Source organism: Zootermopsis nevadensis, unplaced genomic scaffold (genome assembly GCF_977971745.1).
Source record: "Zootermopsis nevadensis isolate Lab colony 2312 unplaced genomic scaffold, Znev_1.0 Znev_ptg000002l, whole genome shotgun sequence".
In the NCBI taxonomy this organism is placed as follows: domain Eukaryota; kingdom Metazoa; phylum Arthropoda; class Insecta; order Blattodea; family Termopsidae; genus Zootermopsis; species Zootermopsis nevadensis.
The window spans coordinates 12,091,383-12,113,164 of record NW_028259134.1 but is presented as its reverse complement, the minus strand read 5'-3'; the positions used below and the strand labels follow the sequence as shown (position 1 = coordinate 12,113,164).

The following is a 21,782-nucleotide window of genomic DNA, read 5'->3' as shown; positions in this document are numbered from 1 at the left end:
GATTGCCCGAGAAGATTTTATTGACTGTACTTGCTGCGAAAGTCTCAAATCAAATATGTAGCATTCCATAAAATTAAGCTAATTTCAATTAACCAATACATGCAAAGAATTTCAAGTCTAGGAAATAAGAAAACAATCTGTATTACAAAAATATTACTATACAATGGAAAAGAATACAAATCTGGCACATCAAGAACACTTATAACTAGGATCAAAAGCAACTATCAGTCTATTATAATAATTTTAAATCTTCAGCAAAGTAGTAATGTGTCGTAAGTCCATTTTTGGTAATCACAAATAGTACAGAGTACAATTCACTTAACAGCAACACATCTGGCTGCAGCTGCATGTGATGTTGAGCCTTGGGGAACCTCCATACGTGCTCGCCGGAACAGTAGCACATGAGGTTCTGAAAAACCAAGAATGCAAATTTTTGCTTATAAAGTTATATCCACAGCCTACAATTCATATTCCTTTGAAAAATTCACATATATGGCAGATCAAAACAATTTTGATTGAAATAAGAAATCCAAAGTAATTTTGTATGTGGAATACAATAAAAATGGCCATGGATTAATATGTTCTATGCACATCTTATAATGCATTCATGAGTACTAATATTTATAATTAAATTCTTGCAGTCTTTATTAATACAGCATGCAAAATACTGTGTCCACACCTGGTACTTTGCATGCAGAGAAATAATCTGGCCATGGCCAACAAATTCTAGAAAATATACCCAACACTAAATGGAGAATCAATAGCTGGTATGATATGAAATAATGAATTACTAGTATTCTCTTTATACTTTGATAATAAAAGACAACTGTTATTTCTTGAGAAATAAAATACAGTCTCCTTCAACTCCTATTTCCCATAGACCCTGCCCGAGATTATCCTCCCAACTGCGTCTACATCTCCCCAGCAGTCTCTTCCCCTCAGGCTTTCTGACGCACATCTCTTGCCCCATCCATGCGGCAAGCACAATAAATGTTTCAAAAAATAAATGAACTTTATAGAAGGGCTACACACAGTACCTAAAAGCATGCACAAACAAATTTTGATATAATTGGTATTTCAAACAAGTCTTCATTTCATAATTTTATAATAAAAGATGGCTGAGATATTGAATTTTTAAATGGCTGCTGTAACACTTTTAAATATCAGAGACTTTTAATGATCCACTGCAGGAGACATATTAACCTGGTAATATACAGCTTACACATACAGGTTATTTACAGCACCTATAACCTATATTAAATAAACGTATAATAAAGCTACAAACAATATTTACATATAGTAAATCAAAATATAAATGAGAGAGATGTGTGAATATTGAAGAGATTAGGAAAAAATATCAGAGCATGCGTTGACATATACAGTAAGACAGCATATTTGGCAGACTGTATACATTTAGATTTTCTGCATTTGGCAAACAGTTGTTCACATTTGTTTTTGCACATATAAACAAATCAAATTTGAACAAGGGCTTTCTGCACCAGCATCATTACTAGTTAAGTCCCCTAATTTGAAATCCAGCTGCCAGTCCCATAATGTCCACTTGATGAAGGTTAATTTCAGTAGCAAAGATGCTATGTATTTTTTTTCTCCTGGGGAGCAAGAATAAAGAAAAAGTTGACATGAAACATGAGTTATGAGAAAACGTAATCCTTATAATTCAAAAACCCCATAGAAATTACAGGTTAAAGGCAAGTCTGTGTAATATCTGAATAATGAATTTCCTGTGAAAAGTATGTATCAATACATCTTTGAATACTGGATTCCATAAACCAGATACTTCAATAGGAACTGAAGATATGGACTACATTCGACCAAGTGCTCTTCAATTAACCTTTGTGTTCCATAGAAGGTAGGGTTATTTGAGCAGCTGAGTGACCACCAATTTCCCAAAGACACTGTTCCAAATACACATACAATATTTTTACAAATAGCAAACAAGCAAGCAAACAGATACATAACATGAATCACCTAAAAACCTGTGACTAAAACAATGGACAAGAACAGTCAATTTCTGAACATTAGCAACATATTCTAACCTACTTACCATTCATCTGCACTACAACTTATAATACGAATTGAACCTGTATAATATTTTGGGATGTAAAGTTCACAAAGTATCTATCAGGATGAGGTACTACAATAGGAAAGAACAAAGATACAGCCTAACCTAAGCATAACCTTGCACTATACCTGGTGTATGAATCATATAGTGAACCCAACCTGGGCTCTGTTGAACTCCAAGATTTCGCCACTCAGTTTCTGTCATTAAATGTGGTTTAGGCACATGTCTCGCAATGTCTGGTGGCAAAATGACGTGTCTGTAACATTAATATTTTTAGCACCATTAGTACAATACCAATGCAGCACAGCAGAGTTGTTCATGGACATAAATTATTATTTAAGATAATCAGTATTAGATCTTGCCTCACCTATATTCATACTTATCGTCATGGTACTTCTCAGAATACTGGATCTGATCAGCCGGCATTTTTAAAGAAATAAAATAACTTCAATCTTCCGCTTAATACTTTTGCAATTAGTTCCCGCCAAGTTCCCAAACATTAGTGTGCGTTCAATGTTACTACAAATCAGAGATAATACAAACGTTCAGAAAGACGCCATTTGATGTGCTCTACTCCCTCGTTTGTTTTCAGAACGTGATTAGAGAAATGTTGGTGCCACCATCTAGCGACAACAATTTGAAACGACAGTCCCTGCGGAAGTAAATCGCACATTATATATTTAATAAAATAATAAAATAAAAATATACAGCAAACTAGTGAAACAAAGTTTGAATTAACTTTTAATGTGTGTATAATTGGCATTAAATATTATTTGTTCTGATTTGGTGAGGTTTATGTTGGGTGTGTGTGTGTGTGTGTGTGTAGAAAACTTTACTTTAGCACCTTCTTAATTTTTGGCTAATTATCCGAGCCCTTTGTTATCGGCATACAAAATATATGATAAATGTTATACACCTGTATCAAAATCTCATTACACACATCCATATATTGATAAATGTTGCCCATTCCTATTTCCAAATTCCAAATGTGAAGAGGACCTGTGTGTTTGTGTGAAACACTATGATCAACATATTTATCTTATAAAATATTATTGTGCTTTACATACAAAACATACAGCTTCTGGTGCGAGCATCTTGTTAATAAATTAGCAGCATACCCCTAGTCTGAAGCCATTAAATGTATGTTGTCTGAGCAAAATAAACCAATCGTCTACTTCTTCACGATAAATGAAAAATCTATGAGCTTTTAGTTAATATTGTCTGGTGATTTCTTCACAGACATCAATATTTCTAACTGGTGTGAGCATGTCTCTTTATTATCATGACTATGACGTGTTTATATGTAAGAATATAGAAAAGTAAGACAGATTACTTTAATTTATTTGCTTGTTTATCAAATTATTAGCTGGACTAACATGGATAACATGGACACTTCATCTCTGGATAAGATTATTTAAGAGATGGTAATGAGTGTAGTGTGAGGTAATGCAAAATGAATGAGACGGAGAATCCCATAAAGCCCGTATAGTAACATAGACCACCAGAAGTTCCACATGGAGTGAACAGCCTCCTTTGTGAGAGGTCTTTGTGCTTACCACAAGAATGACTATGATATACTGTCAGTCTGGCAGCCAAAGTAACAAATTTTGGAGCCATGGTCACATCGGCAGGAATTTTCACTATATTAACATACAAATACCAGATTTTAAATCGAACTTTAATATTGCCTTTTGTTTTTAATATAGTCTGCTAGACGATTCATTAATCAAATGAATACATATTCAGCTGAACAGCCACATCAAATCATATATAATATAATTCTCTTACATATAAAAATATTACAGGCTCTTTTGTTACTAAAACCATAGAAACACTCATGCAGCAATCAAGTCAAGAATGATGTCTCTCATTGTGTCATAAATTATGGGCTAATTAAAAAATCTTTAATGTCACTGAGCAAATGAATATAGGGTCTAACAGTGTAAATGTTCATAAATACGAATAGAAATATGAATGATTTCCTCACTCTAATGATATTTAATCAAAGTTTGTAACAAAGACTCATTAAATTCTGAAATTTGGGTAATGCAGTTTATTTCAGTCAGTATAGAACTGTTTAGGATTGGTAGGGGACAAATATGACAATTCATTTATAAATTAAAACCAGTGAAAATTATGATCGGCAAAAAAATGAGAAAATCTGTAAACACAAAATATTTCATGGCCCCGGCCACAATCATATTTTGTAGAATGGTAGCTGCATTATGACAAGCAGATCAAAAACACACGTAAACATTTTACGCTTTAAAGGTTATGTAGCTTTCAGTTAACCTTCTTGCATAAATGGAAATATCTGAAGACAAGTTCTTTCAAGTCATACTTTTTTAATTTTGGCACACAAGTTCTATAATTTAAACCACAGATGTTGAAACTCTGAGTAACATAATTACTCAGCAATGTTGGATTTTCCAAATTTGAGAGGTGGACTGAAGTTCAGAGAACAATAGGTTATATATGTAGACAAACTGTAAGGAAAATTAGGGGTGAGGCAACTTTCACCTTGAAAATTTCCTGTAATTGTAATTATTTGCATTCTCATTATCCTTGCTTGGATTTTGTCAGAGCATCAACATATGAATCTTCTGCATCAGATGTCACAACATTGGACATGACTAACACTGCAGTAGTCTTCACCTCTTCTTTCTGTGCATTATTCCAAGGTTGTATCTGGGCATTAAAGCATATGATGTATGGAAGACTGCACAGTGTGTACATTAATGCCGCTATCCAAAATATACCTCTCCATCCATTAGTAGTGCTCTGCAAAAAATACATAAAAAATCAACCTTTATTCCAGACCTTCTGAATATTCAGTACCTATTACAAAATAGTTAGCATAGCTACTGGCAGGGGACTCCCTAGCCAGATTGGTCAAGGGGGAGAGGTCAGACTAAGACAGGTACCTGGTCCTCCAGATTGGGGGTTGGTCGCAAGGCTAACAACCTTGCACCGTAAAAAGAAAGATGTTTCGAAACCTCAATCAAAGCCTCGGACAGGCGGACCTAACATTAGGACTGAATGGAAGAGGAGAATTGAGGAGGCCATGGACCAATTACGGACTGGAGAGCCATATAAGAAGATTACAAAATATTTCTGTATGTTCATTCCACTTGTCAGAAAAAAGAGACAGCTATACTTTTAATAAATTATTAAATAATTGTTACCTATAATGAATTTAATTAAACTGAAAATTCAGGTAAATGATTACACATGGGCTGTATATTAGGGTAAAATGTGTACTGAAAAAACATAAAAATTAAATGAGATGAGATATTTTACTAAAGCTACACAATATTGCACATGAAACATGGGTTACAGGGTAAAACAATAAAAATAGAACGGAAACTGCCTGCACGATGATTCAAGGTTCTCATGGTGGTGAGTACAAAAATGGGTATGGTTATAGCGTCATGTAATCAAGTAGAAGTTTACCAAAGTTTCTGAGGTCCTTGTTGCCTACATTACCAGGGCAAACAGTGAAGCTTTGTTGAAATGTAATTGAAGATGCTGTCGGGTTCATAGCTTATTTGTTGGCAGTGTCTACTTAACATTTAAGTAGTAATGGAAAGCTGATTATGAATGATGAGCTCGAAGTATAAACAGGAAAGTGACTGAGGCCAGTATTAAGACAATTATCCCAGAATTTGTATGAAGATGGTCAGGAAAACCATCAGTCAGAATTGCTAATCTCCTAGTTCAGATTTGAACTCATCACCCTGATAATAGAGGCAGCAAGGACCTCTGAAACATTGGTAAACTTCTACCAGACTATACTGTGCCACAGCCCAGAAGACTGCCATCTTAGTATTTACCTACATGAGATTTCTTACATATCTATTGGCAGTACATTTGAGAGACATATTACAAAATAAACGTGTATTACAAACAGTGAACGGCATGAATAATTTGTCTAAATTCCTTGTAACACAGTACGTAATGCACATAACACAATATCACACAGTGGGGATGCAACCATTTAAATGATATGAGATTAGGTGGCATCATAGGTCAGTGGTTAGGTTATCTCTGGTTACCTAATTGGTTGCATGTGTATTAAGCATGCTTATGCTAAATATACAGTAATGTGATTATTTACAAAAGGTTGATACACACTTTGTTTTAAAAAATAGTCTAAATAAATAAATAAATATATAAGTAAATTCATTCATAAATCACCTAGTCCTCAAACTAAGGTTTAGTAGTCAGAACTACTGGCTTGGACATATACTCCGAATGAGTGATGATAGAGGATGTAAGATGATCATCAATAGTAAACCTCCTGACAAATTAAAGAAAGGAAGACCGAAACTCCAGTGGATCGAAGACGTGGAGTCTGATCTTAAACAGGTGGGCGTAAGAGGCCGGAGAAGAAAAGCACAGAATAGGGAAGACTGGGAATCGATCGCAAGAGAAGCCAGGGCTACATTGGAAGGGCCGTAGTGCTAAAGAAGAAGAAGAAGTCAGAACTACTGCTTCATATCCAGGAGGAACTCAGAATGTCAAGTAGGAGATAAACTATTCTGACTGACGGTTCTTCCCTCCACCTTCATACAAATTCTGGAATTAATTAATACGTGCCTAAACCACCTCACTCCCTTTATTTCAAGTTCATCATTCATAATCAGCTTTCCCTTACTAATTAAATGTTAAGAAAGTAATTTAAGCGGTAGACATGTCAACAAATAAGCCACGAACATATCAGCATCTTCAATTATATTTCAACAAAATTTGACTGATTCTTAGCTCAGTCGGTATAGTGACTGACTACGGACTGGGCAACCGGGGGTTCGATCCCCGACGGCGGCAGAGGATTTTTTCCTCTAGCCTCTGCGTCCACCCAGCTTCCTATCCAATGGGTACCGGGCGTAAAGCGCGGCCGGGACGTAATGCTTACCACTCACCCCCATCTAGTGCCGAGGTCAAGAATGAGTAGGAGCTATACCCCCTCTCCCCCGAAGTGCCTACATGGTGTATAATGGGACAGCTTTACTTTACTTTTACTTGGCTTACTTTATGACACAATCTCAATGGCAGAGTTAATACAGTGTTGAAAGAGATGGAAGCTACAATCTGAATTTGGTGGCAAAGAGAAAACCCAGCCTCTGCCGGGGTTTGAACCTGGTCATCATATACTCAGGAACTTACTTTATTGAGTATATCTGTCTGTCACGTAAGACTCTGTGTAAGGACATTTGGGGAGGGAGAAAAATAATCTGTTTAATATGTAATTATTACATACTCGACATGAGAACTTACATCATTCTGCAAGACTGCACCAGCAATTGGAGTGGAGATAATGGGTGTTATTGATCCAATGGCATTCATAACTCCTGTCAGTGAACCTACAAAAACATTTCAATAAATTGCACAAAATTGCAAGATCTCTCTTGCACCATAAATACTGTATTTGCTTTTGTTTGTCTTCCTGTCTGCTATCTAAGAATGTAAAGATTAAAATATAAAAAAAACATACAATTTTAACAATTTCTGTATGGGTGTGAAACTTGATGTCACATTAGGTGGAGAACACCTATTAAGGGTGTAAGAGAACAGTTCTGGGGGTAGAATTTGAAGAAAGGAGGAAGGAATATGAGGGTAGAGTTTATTTACATTCCATAGATCCTTCTTAGGACTCAACCAAAGGATGTAGAACATGTAGGCCAGTGGTCCCCAACCTTTTTGTGCCTACGGGCACATTTGAGAGTTTATGAGATCGTGGCGACCACCAACCAATTAACAAAGCCAAATTTTCCTTTCTCTGGACAAATAAGATATGAACAACAAATAATACACAAAACAACACGACGTTTAAGGATACAACAAACCATGCAATCAAAAATACTTACTTTTATAAGTACAATTATTATTACTCAAGTGGGAAGTTAGTGTGATGTTTGGCACTGCATTTCATCGGCCAGTTTTTCAAATTTGGGAGTGCAGGATGATATCGCTGCTCGCAAACAATTGTCAAGATGGGCGTCAGTAAGTCGAGATCTGTGCTTGGATTTTATAATGTTCATGGTTGAACAGCCTTCATTATTCAGTATAACCTCTTTCCGTAACAATGCGGCACACAAAAAAAGCCTTGGCGGGTGCCGCGTTGGGGACCACTGATGTAGAGGATGAAATAAATTATATTATGAGGAGCTTCATAATTTGTACTCTTCACCAAATTTTATTAGTCTCACCAAACTATCTGGGGCTGAGGATCTCATAGCATGTAGCAATCTCAAGGGAGAAGCAAAAAGAAAATTTTGGTCTGAGAAGATGAAAGATTATGACCACATTGGGTCTTAAGGTAGTATCATGGTACGGTGTGGACTACATTAATTTGAATCAGCAGAGTGACCAATTGATACAGTTGAGAAAAATAATGAATCTTTGGGTTTTATTAAAAGATAAGTGATTAATAGCTTCAATGATTCAGTCGTAATGAGTAACACGAGGCACCGTAATTTTGGAAATAAACATTTCAGAAAGGAAAATTAGGAACTACAAGTGTAGAAAGAATAATGTGATTTTAAGGGCATTTTTGATAAATAACATTTGGCCTTACTCATATACACTAGCAAATACACAGGGTTAAATATTTTTGTACAATGTTTATTTTCCAAAAAAACATCTAAATTAATCTACGTGTCTTCCAATCTCAAGGTTCTGAAAACATAACTGGGATCTAAGAAAGATGAAATAACAGAGAAAAATTAAAAACAGGGAGCTCCTTTTTATCTTATATTGTTAAAATAATTACAGCAAAAAGGGCAAAATAAGTGAGATGTGGCAAACCTGCACAAAACATAAAACACGACGTACCAGAATGCGTGCACATAGTAAAGTGATCATTATTATATGATTTTTATCAATAACTGATATGTTCGACAGATTTCAGTAAAATTTTCGAACAGCAAACTGAAAATATTTTCAGCAATTCTGGAACTTTAAATATGGATACAGACAGACATGACTCCTGTTATATATGTTTTCAATTCGTAGAATTTATAAAAATAATTCACAGTAAATAACAACTGATTTCTTATCACCATCAATCCACTGTTATTTGTGACAGCGTTCTCATTTTAAGAACCAAATTTTTAAGTATACTTTAAGAGAAGTACTTTTTAAAGGGATTTCAAATATAATAATTAAAATATTCAAGCTTAAAATCATATGAATTGACATACAGTATAAGGAATTTTGTAAAAAATTAAACGATGAACGCCTAAGGCCTATACAGGGATACCAGATCTTCTGACCAGGCAATAAGACCTTCAGATCGTGTTTTAATGGAAGAATTACTAAAAACATTTGACTTTAAAAATAAACATTTTAACCGTTTTGACTACAGCAAACACGTTTTAATTGATTTTCTAAGCAGCTGTCTTGACTAGGACCTTCTTACCTGCGAAGTTTGGTGCAACATCCATTGGACTCTGAAAGAAGCCGCTGGCATAGGAACCGATCACTGTCACTGCTATCGTAAGGATGGCTACGGCCAATGTGGTGTTGCACCCTGTCAATGAGAGAGCTACGAGGCTGATGGCCGGGAGCAGATGTGCTGCAGGAAGAAGAAAGTTTCGCTGCAACTGCTAATGATCCTTGTAAAGTTTTGCCGCTCCTTGTCCAAGGTTGTGATGGGCACCGTCCAATGTCTGTGGTATAGGCCTATTTAACAGACTATAAAAGACGGTCTGGAAGCTGGCTCTACTCTCGTTTTCAGGCTATCGGTCGTCACGAGGTAATCGACAAGGGAAAATGTTTCTCAGGTATCAAATTGTTCTGTAAAAACCGCCCCTTACAGGAAATATAACAAGATTGTGTGTTTTTTTACCAACGGCATTAAATCTTCACGTTATACAGGCTGCTTCAAAAGTCCCTGCAGGTGGTGCGTATGAAGTGTGTTTCATGTGAGTCTATGAGAAATAGATTTGTGGTCTTTTGGTTCACAGGGATTATTGAGTCGCTCAGTTTATTTATTAGTCAGTTCCTTTACCTCTCTCCCCCAAAATGACATGACCCATGTTTTGAAATATATCTGTCAAATCCAATATAGTAATTTAGAAAATCTTAAAATGAATAAATGTTGTGTTAGCTATTGTTGTGGGCTTATGGGTTCTGGGGATTTGAAATCGATTCAGCTGCCACTGGAGGTAGAGCTGATGAAATGACTTTTCGATTTCCAGTACATGAAATAATTTTTTAAACAGTTAAATGCCTATTGGGAAATATCTGTATGTACATGTACTTTAAAATCTGCATTTGTTCACGTAACTGCACCAGATACTCACAGATGACGATTGACATCCTCCGAACTCCAAGCAGTGACATCTTCTTCCGTTTCAACAACGTGTCTGCGAAAGTACCATATATGCTAGCAAAAATCCACTGACCCAAGTAAGGCAGACTGGTGAACCAGCTGCTCTGGAACAAAACAGCAACAGTTTACAATCAATCAATCAATCAATCAGTAAAACAAATAAATAGACAAATATGTACACACACAGAGAGATTAAATAACAAATGAAAGATAAAAAGAAATAACAAAAGAAAGAGGGGGTAGTCATAAAACAATCCCTTAAATGACACGGATGAAATGTATTAATATACTTAGGAAATAAACAAAAAAGGAAAAAAAATAAATGAACGAAAGAAAGAAACGAATAAAGTCCAGCGCCTGAGCAACTGACAGCGTCATTATTTATACCAAACAAACACAAATGTGGTTTATAATGAAATGCTAGACTCAGTGCGTGATATCCGGGTAGACTACGTGTGTTTAACTTACCTTTTCGATGTCGAATCCCAGTGCTCCTTTCAAGTACTTGGGTCCGAGTGTCATAAATGTGTGGAAGCCCCAGTCGTTCCCCACAGCGGCGATGTAGCCGACGGTGAACTGCCACGACGTCACGACGGACTTCCATGGCACAGGCGGCTTCTGACAACCAAAGCACGAATCGTTTGCAAAAGTAAAACAAGTTCGGAAAGCGTATTCCATACTGGAATAGACATAATATCCTCAAGCGTTCTTTGCAGCGTGCATTTAGAGGTATTAAACACGCCATGTTCGATGGCTGTCACTTTGGTCACCACATCACAGCACTCCATTGTCTATCTCAGGACATTCTTTATCCATCATTGTTATAACGGCTCGTAGGATATTCAAAATATGTTTTAAGGTCGTGTATAACAGTACAACCTCCATAACTAATGTCATCCAAATCCAGTGTTTCTGTAGTTGAATCGACTAGACAGAGAGGGCGGACAGACATGATCAGACCATCATGCTTTCTCGCACTTCATGCGAAGAACCCATAATAAGTGCATTAATCGCTTATATGTGCAGAGTATGAGTATACTCGAGTTATGTACGTGTGTTGGGCAAGGCCGTGGTCTAGGCAACACGGAATTTTCCTCCCGGGGGCTTCCCCGGTTTCTCCGTGGCATCCCAACAATTACTCCATTCACACACAGAAGAAGGCAATGGCAAACCACTTCTGGATCATCTGCCAAGAACGTATATGAACAGGTCCCAGTCCGAGAAAAGGATGGAAGGATCCTGTTCATATGGACCTGTCGTCAGACAGAACACTAAATAAATAAATATAATAAATACGGGTATACTGATACACATGCGCAGTTTTCCGTCCAATCCAAGTCCAGATATTCAACTCTCCTGTTTTGTGTCCCGATAACCAACAAGTACCACGAAAACTTTATTAAATTCTGATATACTATTGTGAAAGCGACTTCGACTACCATTAGCTAGTTATACATTCCTCAGTCAATCAGGGACACGCTGGACTTAATGAAACATAAGGTATACGTTCTACGAATTCCAGTAAAAGAGATTTAGTGATTTTGGCTGCATGGGAATGATTCAATTTTGTTTTCTGTTACCTTGACGTTGTTGTTATCGCCAAGGTTGTCTTTCAGGTACTGCCTCTCGTCGCGAGAAATTCTCGGGTGTTGGTCTGGTGTATCAAAGACGAGAAGCCACCAGGCTACACACCACACAAACGCGAGGACCCCGCTCACGTAGAACACTGCCTCCCAGCCCCACGCGTTCAACACGAGTCCGCAGAGAGGCATTGCTACCACCGTGCCCAACGACGCTCCTGAAACCAATATTACCAACCTCACTGTCAGCCAACATGGAGCCTGATCTTCTCCCAGAACAATTTAATGGGAGCGACATATAGCAGGCATATGGAAAGAAAACAAAACATTTTAGCTAGAAAACACGAAGGAGACCGCTTGGTAGAGATAAAAATAGTTTGGAACATAATAATAAAACTAAACTTAGAGAAATGCAATGTGAATTTGCGAATCGAATTTAACTGATTCGAGATAGGGTTCAGTGGCGGGATTTTTGTCAATACGGCAATTAACCTTGAAATTTATTGACTAGCTAGCAATTATTAACCTCTCCAGAAAAATCCTGCACCGTAAAATAATTATCCATACCGTACAATCCACGTTTGACTTCGTGCAGCGCGATACTGTTCTTTAAGTTTCTAACTTTGTTGGAATTTGAGCAAAAGCTTTGTTATTTGCATGATCTTGAGCTTTCACGGCGACTGCGTACAATAAAATCCTCTCGGGCCCTGAGGACGAGGACAAAGATAGACATCGAAAAGTTGGTCTCTTCATGTTTTAACCACTTGATGCGGCTGATAGCCCGAGAGGATTTTATTGAATTGTTATTTGTTTCATTGTTTTCATATTCAAACTACTTTTTCCTCATAGAATTTACGATTAAATACCATTCAGTGTGTAAAACGTTTGTTATACCTTTGTCACAATCTTCGTGTTCTCAGCGTCCTACAAAGTTCGTAAGCAGTACATTTTCTCTCTTCGTCTCACGTGATACATATTTTTATAAACGAGGCTTTTGTAACCAAGTTATGATGACATCGAGTCAACGATAAATCGATAAATGTAATCATACAATCAACCAGATGAATTTCAAACTTCATGTAGAATATATAATAATGTTATTCTTATCCAAATTAATTAATCCGTGGCCATTTCTTAGCACGATGGTTATGAATGGTAATCAAAGAATGATATAGGAGAAAGAGGACATGATCTATCTTACGGCACTACGTATAATGTCTGGCGTGGTTTCTGTCAGTTGCTTCAGGAAAGCACGACATTCACTCAGGATTGCCGGTCTATCGACCGAGATTTTTGAAAAGTATGCCCACTTCTACATTACGATATATGGTAGTCGTCAATCACGGACGATACGATAGGCCACATTGAATTACGCACTGACATGTGGTGTTGTAATCACTATAAATGACATAATTTAGAAAACCATGAAACAGATAAGAGAATAATATTTTAACGTATTTTAAGAGAATATTTACGAGATAACTATGATCCAACGTGTTTTGACATGGATACGTACCTTGAACAGCAAAAGAGACGAACCTGGCCCTCTCAGGAAGAGGCACCCAGCTAACTACAGCAGCACTGAGGGCAGGAAACACTACGCCCTGTGTCAAAATACAGTGGCCGATAAGCGAACTGTTACTTTTGTAGTTTAATAAGAACACTTTATCATCGGTAGATAGAAATTCTATTGAACTTCGAGGTTATTTGACAACAGAAGCTAACCATTTTACTAGATTATGATTTCTAATTTGAGGGGGAAGGTAGCCGAAATAAAAGCAACGATTAGAATCTGAGAACAAATGTGAAACGGGCTGCGATCTTCATGGTGAGAGAGCCAACTCTGTATACTTGATCAGCAATTATAAACATCTTAAATTTTCTGTCACATTTCTGTTTCTGGGTTCCTTGAGCTGAAGGAAGATAAATAAATGCATTTAATTTGTTACGAATGCAAACATGGCTATTCCAAGGTGTCGTTTATCTCTGAGGTATATTTGATATAAATTACAGACCTTTCTGAAGTTGGTTCTACTCAGTTCTTCAGGTTGTCATAGTGATAGATAGCATTAAAATGGTGCCGGATTCGATCCCGATGTTGCTACTAATCTAAAAATAGACAATGTGTAAAGATAACCTGTTTTCATGAAGACGGCATAGAGGAAGTCCTGATATATCGCATGTATCAAATAGATAACACATCGCGATTTGAATATCCCTGACCCCGTAGCAAGCTGCAGCATGGACCGAAAATGCAGCGGTCGAAACCTCAAACTGTCAGAGTACACATCAAATAACAGCCAAGACTTTTTTGTTGTGTGACAAAACTTGCATACAAAACAATGGGTAAATCGTTTGGCCCTACACATGTTTGCTGGCCAATGTTGTTCCAATAGGGAAGACGCTAGGCGCTGATACGAGGAATCATCAAATAGCAGCGTGGCTACAGAGCCCAGGTTAAGAATACGTGGAGCTATACCTCCATTCCGTGTATGTATTCAAGACATGAGATATGTCTTTATGGCGTTGTGATGCAATGAAGAATGACACCTGAAGACGGGAGTAGAGCTAATTTCCGAAACATGTCATCAAATATATGTCAGACAATGGTCAGTGCCCAATATTAGTGTTTCTATAATGAACAACCATTGCCACAAAGCTTCAGAGAATCATTAATGCAGACTCTCTATTAACAGTCATCCATAAACAATGTACTTTCAAATAAAGGCCTTCATACTAGTACCTACACCCCAAATAGGGGTAGACAGTTGAACGAAATGAGGTGAACGATCTGTTGTAACACGTTGATACTTGTAATGCCAGTAATGTCACTCGGCCAGACTGTGGTCCCATGCTTGTAACGTACTTGGGCCAGACCTTGCATGGCGCGGACGACAAGCAGCAGAATCCAGTGTGTCCGTGCCAGGAAAGGTAACACGATGGCCAGCGCCCCGTTGATGAGCACCGCCCCACCGAATACCCGCTTAGCGCCCACCACTTCCGCAATGCGGCCTCCGGGTATTTGGAAGATGAGGTAGCCCCAAAAGAAGGAGCTCAGGATGATGCCCTGTTGAACCTCGTCCCAGCTGAACTCGCCCTGCGCCCCGTCCACCACCTGTAAACACGCCACACGCCAAACTCCATTTACCCAATGAGTAAACAGACGCTGTGTTTACACACACACTCCCACGAAAAACTTCAGGTTCCTCGCTCACTTCTCTTCTTCAGAAAAAAGAAGCTGAGACTTTTAACACAGGTTTGCAACCTAGATCTTAAATTTTCCACGAACTGAAGCTCAAGATTCTTTCAGCTTAAAGATCTCTTCAAAGAAATTACTTAATCTTTTCATCACTGTCTAGTTGCCAAGGAGTCACGCCACGTGTTGATACGTGCCAGCCTCAATGGCACAAAATGTCTTTAAAGGCTCTCTCAAATTTCCTAAACCGTTTGCTTGGTGCGCGCGCGATGCTCGTCTCTTTCATTCCGTCAACACGCTTGTACATTTTAAAAACTGTCAAATATAGGCTCCGTTTTCAGTTCTTTTGACGTGTCTTCGTTTATTTATAGTCCATCTAAGCAAATTCGCTCTTGTTTTGATCGACTTTTGTTTTGGTTTTCACTGTCATAAAGAAGTTACTGTAAACCTAGGGCATTACAAACTTTTAAACTAGCGTGTTTCTAAACATATGATGGATATTGTTCTGGAGCAAATTCCCGAAACAGCGGCGTACCCCCCCTCCCCCAACACCCAAAGCGATGTTCAGTAATAGACGTGCTATTGAAGACATTAACAAAAGGCAGTGCTGTTACCTTGTACGCTGAGCTATAGAGAGCGCCGTTAAATAAGCCATAAATAAAAATAGGAAAAGCGTGGGGACGCAGCGACCGTGGCAGATTTTAAGACAATGTCTTGTTGGCCAGCAGAAAACGACAAAAAAATGCTTAAGTGTCCCTTCTGAAATAGAATAAGAGGCAATACCGCTGTGCCTACCTGCCCAGTTGGTGTCCTGGGACGCAACACTTCAGTGTCTCTGCCAAAAAGCTGCTAGCTTATTTTAGCTGACGAAGCTTGCAAATATCCATTACCACCCACACATCAACTAAGGCCTGGAAGTACAGAAGTATGTTTTAGTTGTGAAAACAGCTCCACGCTACAGACGATTGGCGGTTTCATTTTTTCTTTATTCCTTTTTGATGCCTCTCTTTTTGTAGCATCACGGTATTAAACACTGCGATTATGAAATACTGAAAGAAAGACCGGAGAGTGGAATATGCTTGTCATCTAACTAACTAAGCAACCAAACAAATAACTAACCTAACCTAACCTAACCTAACCTAACCTAACAGCCAGCCAACGAACCAAAGGATTAACCAACAAAATAAGTACTTAACTATCTAACGAACTAACCAACAGACTTACCAACACACAACATAACCAAATAAGTAAACATATTAGCTAATGAACGAACCAACTGTCTAACTAACAAACCAATACAGAGGTAACTTTGTGGAGCAGAGCATTTTGTAAGAAGCGTGGTCTTTTAAGACATTTTGATAGTAACTCTCCACCTTCGCCGAGGTCTCCCGGTTGATCGTATCCAGCTGACATTTTGCACGATAACCTCTTCATCAATACGTCTTCAACATCCGACCACGTCACAACACACTGGAGCCCACATGTTTTACGTAATCGCGTACAATTTGTTATGTAAACACTAACGAATGTTCTTGTTAGGGGAAAGAGGGGACGTTAACTACTGGGAGGAAAAAACAACAACTGATTATCCGCTGACGCAAGCTCTGAAACAATTTCCTGTTTGCGTTTGAGCAACGATAAGCAGGCCTACAGACACCACAGATAAGTATCAGCGTGAAACTGAACAGCCTAATATTTGGAGCAGGTAGGAATGGTTGTATATTTGCAGCACTTATGGACTGATCTTCCATGGAAGGAATCCTAACGAATTTCTAACAATGACTGAAACAGAAACTTATACACCAGTAAGATTCAAAACTGCAAGAGTAATTATTAAAATATGAAAGCCCTGACCTGACCACAAGCCATTCATTAACAGTAACACGTATATTGTTGATAAATATATGTTACATTTCCAATTAATGACATTTATTAACAAAAAATATAATAAAAATCTTTATTTCATTAATGGAAGAATGACATTATTTTTTTAAAATGAACTCAGAAACGTATGTGGGTTGTTGCAAATACGACCTAATAAAATTAGATCTTTGTCCATAAAATCAGGTCTCGGTCCACAAGTGGCCTGCGGGTTTTCTAACACTCCTCTAAACCGTTATTTAAAAGAGTAGACAGAGATCTACAGTGAAAGTAAGATAGAAAGATAGAAGAAAACATATAGAAATAAACTAACTGTCTGTACTCCGAGGCCAGCCACAGACGAAGCCCATATTGTAGGACTGACTGTATGATAATGTGCTGCTTGGTAAAAGGTATCATCCACCTCATGGCTCGGTGGTACATGAGTATGGAAAAATGGTGGAATGACGATTAGCAGGAAAAAACCGAAGACCTCGGAGAGAATCCTGCTGTAGAGCTGCATCGTCCAGCAAGTTACCCGCTACTGAATCCGGGTCTCCACGGCAAGAAGGTAGAGAAAAACATATGCAGCCTATTTTAAACTGGATTAAAATTCCGGCTTTATCTCTTATTAAACTATTCAGGCCGTGTTTTCTTTATCAGCTTCATGTACCCCCCTGCATGGCCATTGCTGCATCTCCTATTATTGCAATTTATTATGTGAGTTTGATCCCTGTTCAAATGTATGCGTTGTCCGTTTCCTGGATTAGCTTGGCGGAAGGGACTTCAGAAATAAAATCTCTATGGCTTGACCTTAATATAGGTCCAGTGACAATAATTTCAAAGGTTAAATTTTAATGAGGGCCAGACAGCATGAAGACAGATAACCTTTAAAAAAATTCTGCTATTTTAAACAAATTGAAAAGAAACATAATTTCTAAACCGACATACGTCATTCCAGTGTTCAATACAGAGCTGGCATCTCAAGCTCTTACACGCCAAGCTATCTAACTTCATACAGCACGTATCGTCTTCAGGCGATAGTCGTTCGTGCAGTCAAGAAATCACTAGCCAGCAACAAGATAGTTCTTTACCACGTCTTAAGTGCCTGCCACTGGGCACTGACGGCTTTATCCAAATTCTTATGTATTATCCTATCTGACAGTGCTCAATTAACCTACCAATCAGCAAACCTATCACCAGAAAACGCAATTTGAAGTTCTCACGGCGGTGAGTTTGAAGACGGCTGTCTTCTGGGTTGTTGCACCGTGCAGTCTTGTAGAAGTTTTAAAGACGTTTCTGAAGTATTACCTATCTCGACTAACACGACGCCCGCCACTACAATGAAGGCAGCAAATGGGGAGATCAGTTAAAAGATGAGACGGACGAAACATTTGCATGCATTGGGATCTGGGAAATGGAGAAGCCTACAGTATTTTAGTCCGATAATATCACTTCATAGTCTGGGACGTTAACTGCTTCTTGTTTGTTTTTAATGTAATTGTTGTGCCGTGTATACTTTTGAAATTTATGTGTTAATTGCAAGACATAATTCCTGTGTTTATTTGACCCCATGTAGATAACATGCATTGCCTTTATTTTTTAAAAAAGTAATTGGTGTATACTATGACATTTTTACATAAAATCGTTTCTGTTATTAGTAAATCTTTAAAGAAATTAAATATTGTATGCCCGTAAATATATAATTTTCAATTATCCCGAATAATCGGGAGTGTATTATATAGCTACCTGTAATTTTGAAGAATAAGTATTATTTTGTGACTAATTAGAGCTGTGCTGTCAATGCAGTCCCATTATCAAATACGTCAGCACATTTTTATTACGTCTTCATCGTGTTAGCAGCCGCCACCCTCATTCTCAGACACGCTCTTACTTAGTAACACTCACTAGCAGCTTGCACAGAACACGCAATACTTTGTTTGTACGGAAATAACTAGACCTGTTTATTTGTAGAGACGCTGACATTGGCCGCTAGACAACCTCCCGACGCGCTGGACAGGGCTTCCTCCTGGCTTGTCGGCTCCACGCTTGTGCTGTTCACCATGCCTACAATGGCCAGATTGATGTTCACACGAAGCAGGAACGTGACGGTCAAGCCCAAGAAAAACATGAGGCACAGCATGTACCTGGCCGCGATGCGGTCTGTAGGTGAAACAGCACAATAGAAGTTTGCCGATGTTTCAGAGGTGTTTGCTGCCTCCATCATTAAAGCAGCAAGCACATCTGAAGCGTCGGTAAATTTCTATCAGACTACACAGCGCAACAATCCAGAAGACAGCCATCTTCAAACTCACCGCCGTGAGAATCTGAAATCTAACAGAACTGTAACACGACTTAAAAATAAACCACAACGTTCTCTTCCTACCTTATTTTCAATATATCAGACACAGTCATCACACATTTCGACAAATCAAAGCAACCAGTTAATAAATAAATTAATTAAACTGTCTCCTTTTCATACACAAATATGTTTTGTCTGTTGCCCGACCGGGGTTCGATTTCCAAGACCGGATCCTGGCAGGTACAAGGCTAAAGAACATTTCTTTCACCACGTCGAGACCTACTCTGGGGTTTTCCTAACTCAAACCGGCGTCTCCATCTCCGTGGTTAAGTAAAGATGGAAATTGCCTCCAACTAATACACACGATAAGCATGTATGAATATTTACCTGTACTTTTCCTATACATCTTAATAGCTTAATGTTTGCATATAGGGACAAAGTGGTACTTGGAGACAGGCTTTTCTCCGAGTCCTTTGGTTTTATCTGATTAATATCATTCCACAGCTGCTCTATATTCACCCATGCATCATCTGGAGAATGGACAATGATGGACCCATTGGCGGCCATAGTTCAATAGAAGCAGTCTCATTCCATCATAACAATAACACACAAATCATGATCCTATTTCTTTCACTATTATAATAGACACTTAGAACATGAAGCCATAAATAAATAAATAAATAAGTATAAAATACATACGTAAATAAAATTTTCAGTACAAAGGCTAATTACTTTAGACCCATACGTTGACGCGAAGCAAACACGTTATTGTAGCCATCAGCTTCTCTGAATTAATAACTATTTGTTGAGCGCAAGTCAAATGACGCTTGCTTATTAATATGTAATTACTTGTGAGGTAGTAAATATGATTACTGTACACTACAATTTAAACTGATGATTATGCAAGAGAATACAGTTTATGACCTCGAATACTGATGACAGTAAAAGGTGGAATGTTCAACTAAGGAATCCATTAAAGAATCTAGCTTATCGTGTTACAAGGGAAGATAATTTTGTCGTAATACTTTACGTGCTACCGATAAGACCGGGCTAATGATCTCAGAACACATTAAAGCTTGGAATTAAAATGTATTTAGCTAAATATTTAAAAAGGGACCTGTGTTTGAATCCCGCTAGGGGAATAAAATTGTGTCACTGTTTTATGTGGTGTCCTGTGCAGACACCAAACATAACAATCTCTGCCTTAGGCTTAAACCAGCAGTAGAATGGTATATTACGGCACCGTAAACAACATAACAGAGATTAAACATAAAATCCGATAGGTCACAACAGACAAAGATCATTAAGGACTACCAAAATACCTGATGAAACCTTCCCGTGGTTGTCAAGTGTAGAGGCGAAATACAAATTACCTGTGACACATTATTAGATTTATTATTTAAGTCATGCAATTAAAAATCAAGATGGAATGACGGGAATTTCTTGCTTATGAATTGATGCATATTCTTGGAAAAAATCCCTTCGTTTATTTATTTACAACACTTCCTTGGACCTGGGGAAAAGATTTGGGTTTTCCAATGGACCCAACTAACTAGGTTTATAGTTTCAGCCGATGACGAAAGCACAGCCAATTTTCGAAAAGTTTTGAGTTTCTGAAAACTAATCTAAAATTTTTCCTCTACTGTGTCCTAATTGTACGTATTTCTCAAAGCGACGTTAAACGTAATTTATTCACCTATTAATTAAGGATATTACAGTACATATCGCAACAATGCAATTACCCAATAAATTGAACACGGAGATCGGTTTCAACATGATGCTGCATTCTATTGACAGATATTTTGTTCCTGAATTTTTACAAGTTTTTAATAGGGCCGAACGTGGGAAGTTGATTTATTGATTGCCAAGAAGCAAACTGATGTAAAACTCACCTTGCACTCTGCCGATCCAACCCATGGCAAGTTGTAATTGTGTGAGGGCGGGCTTTGGGCTGCTACGTCTTTCCGCTGAAGAATCACAGTCACTACTGGTCAGTCACTTGTTGGCTCTAACTTTTTCCAGCTGTTGTTCTACACGTGATAGAAGCCTTGCGAACACACTCTGGCTCGTTGCCATGACAACCTTTAAATAGAAAATGTTTCTGGAACAATTTTACGATACTATTACTTGTTTCATTGAATTTGTGTAATGAAAGAGATCTCTTACAATCACCCGAGCGTAAAATAAATTTCGCTTCTTAATCTTATTACCTGGCGTCTTTAGAAGATTTATTGTATTAATTACGGTCTTGTCTAGCATTAGCTGAATATGCGGCCTTGAATTTATTCTTGAAATTTGACACTTTAAGTTGTGTAACATCGATAATGTTTATTAGATAATTTATAACAATATATTAGCTACATATTAATCTAATGTTAATAACAGACATGATACTAATAATTATGTGTGGTGACTCAGGAGAAAGT

General features: G+C 37.8%; 2 protein-coding genes across 3 annotated transcripts; both read right to left on the bottom strand.

Annotated features, from left to right (window-relative positions):
* Nucleotides 1-125: 125 nt before the first annotated feature.
* Nucleotides 126-2,702, bottom strand: Cks85A (Cyclin-dependent kinase subunit 85A). Its single transcript, XM_022068968.2, has 3 exons — nt 2,451-2,702; nt 2,212-2,339; nt 126-409 (listed from the first exon to the last, which is right to left on the bottom strand). Exons 1-3 carry the CDS (start codon nt 2,507-2,509, stop codon nt 315-317), a joined length of 282 nt encoding a protein of 93 aa, XP_021924660.1. The 5' UTR covers nt 2,510-2,702; the 3' UTR covers nt 126-314.
* Nucleotides 2,703-3,742: 1,040 nt separating this feature from the next.
* LOC110832174 (putative inorganic phosphate cotransporter) lies at nt 3,743-21,430 on the bottom strand. 2 transcript variants are annotated; one of them, XM_022068961.2, is made up of 10 exons: nt 21,249-21,430; nt 19,015-19,217; nt 14,865-15,113; nt 13,515-13,602; nt 11,999-12,216; nt 10,887-11,036; nt 10,390-10,522; nt 9,504-9,659; nt 7,361-7,446; nt 3,743-4,864 (listed from the first exon to the last, which is right to left on the bottom strand). In XM_022068961.2, the coding sequence occupies exons 1-10, from the start codon at nt 21,271-21,273 to the stop codon at nt 4,643-4,645; spliced, it is 1,530 nt and encodes a 509-aa protein (XP_021924653.1). In that variant the 5' UTR covers nt 21,274-21,430; the 3' UTR covers nt 3,743-4,642. The 2 variants fall into 2 exon arrangements, with proteins under 2 accessions (XP_021924653.1, XP_021924654.1); XM_022068962.2 differs by lacking the exon at nt 13,515-13,602 and having other exon boundaries at nt 14,876-15,113; nt 21,249-21,429.
* Between the last annotated feature and the right edge of the window lie 352 nt (nt 21,431-21,782).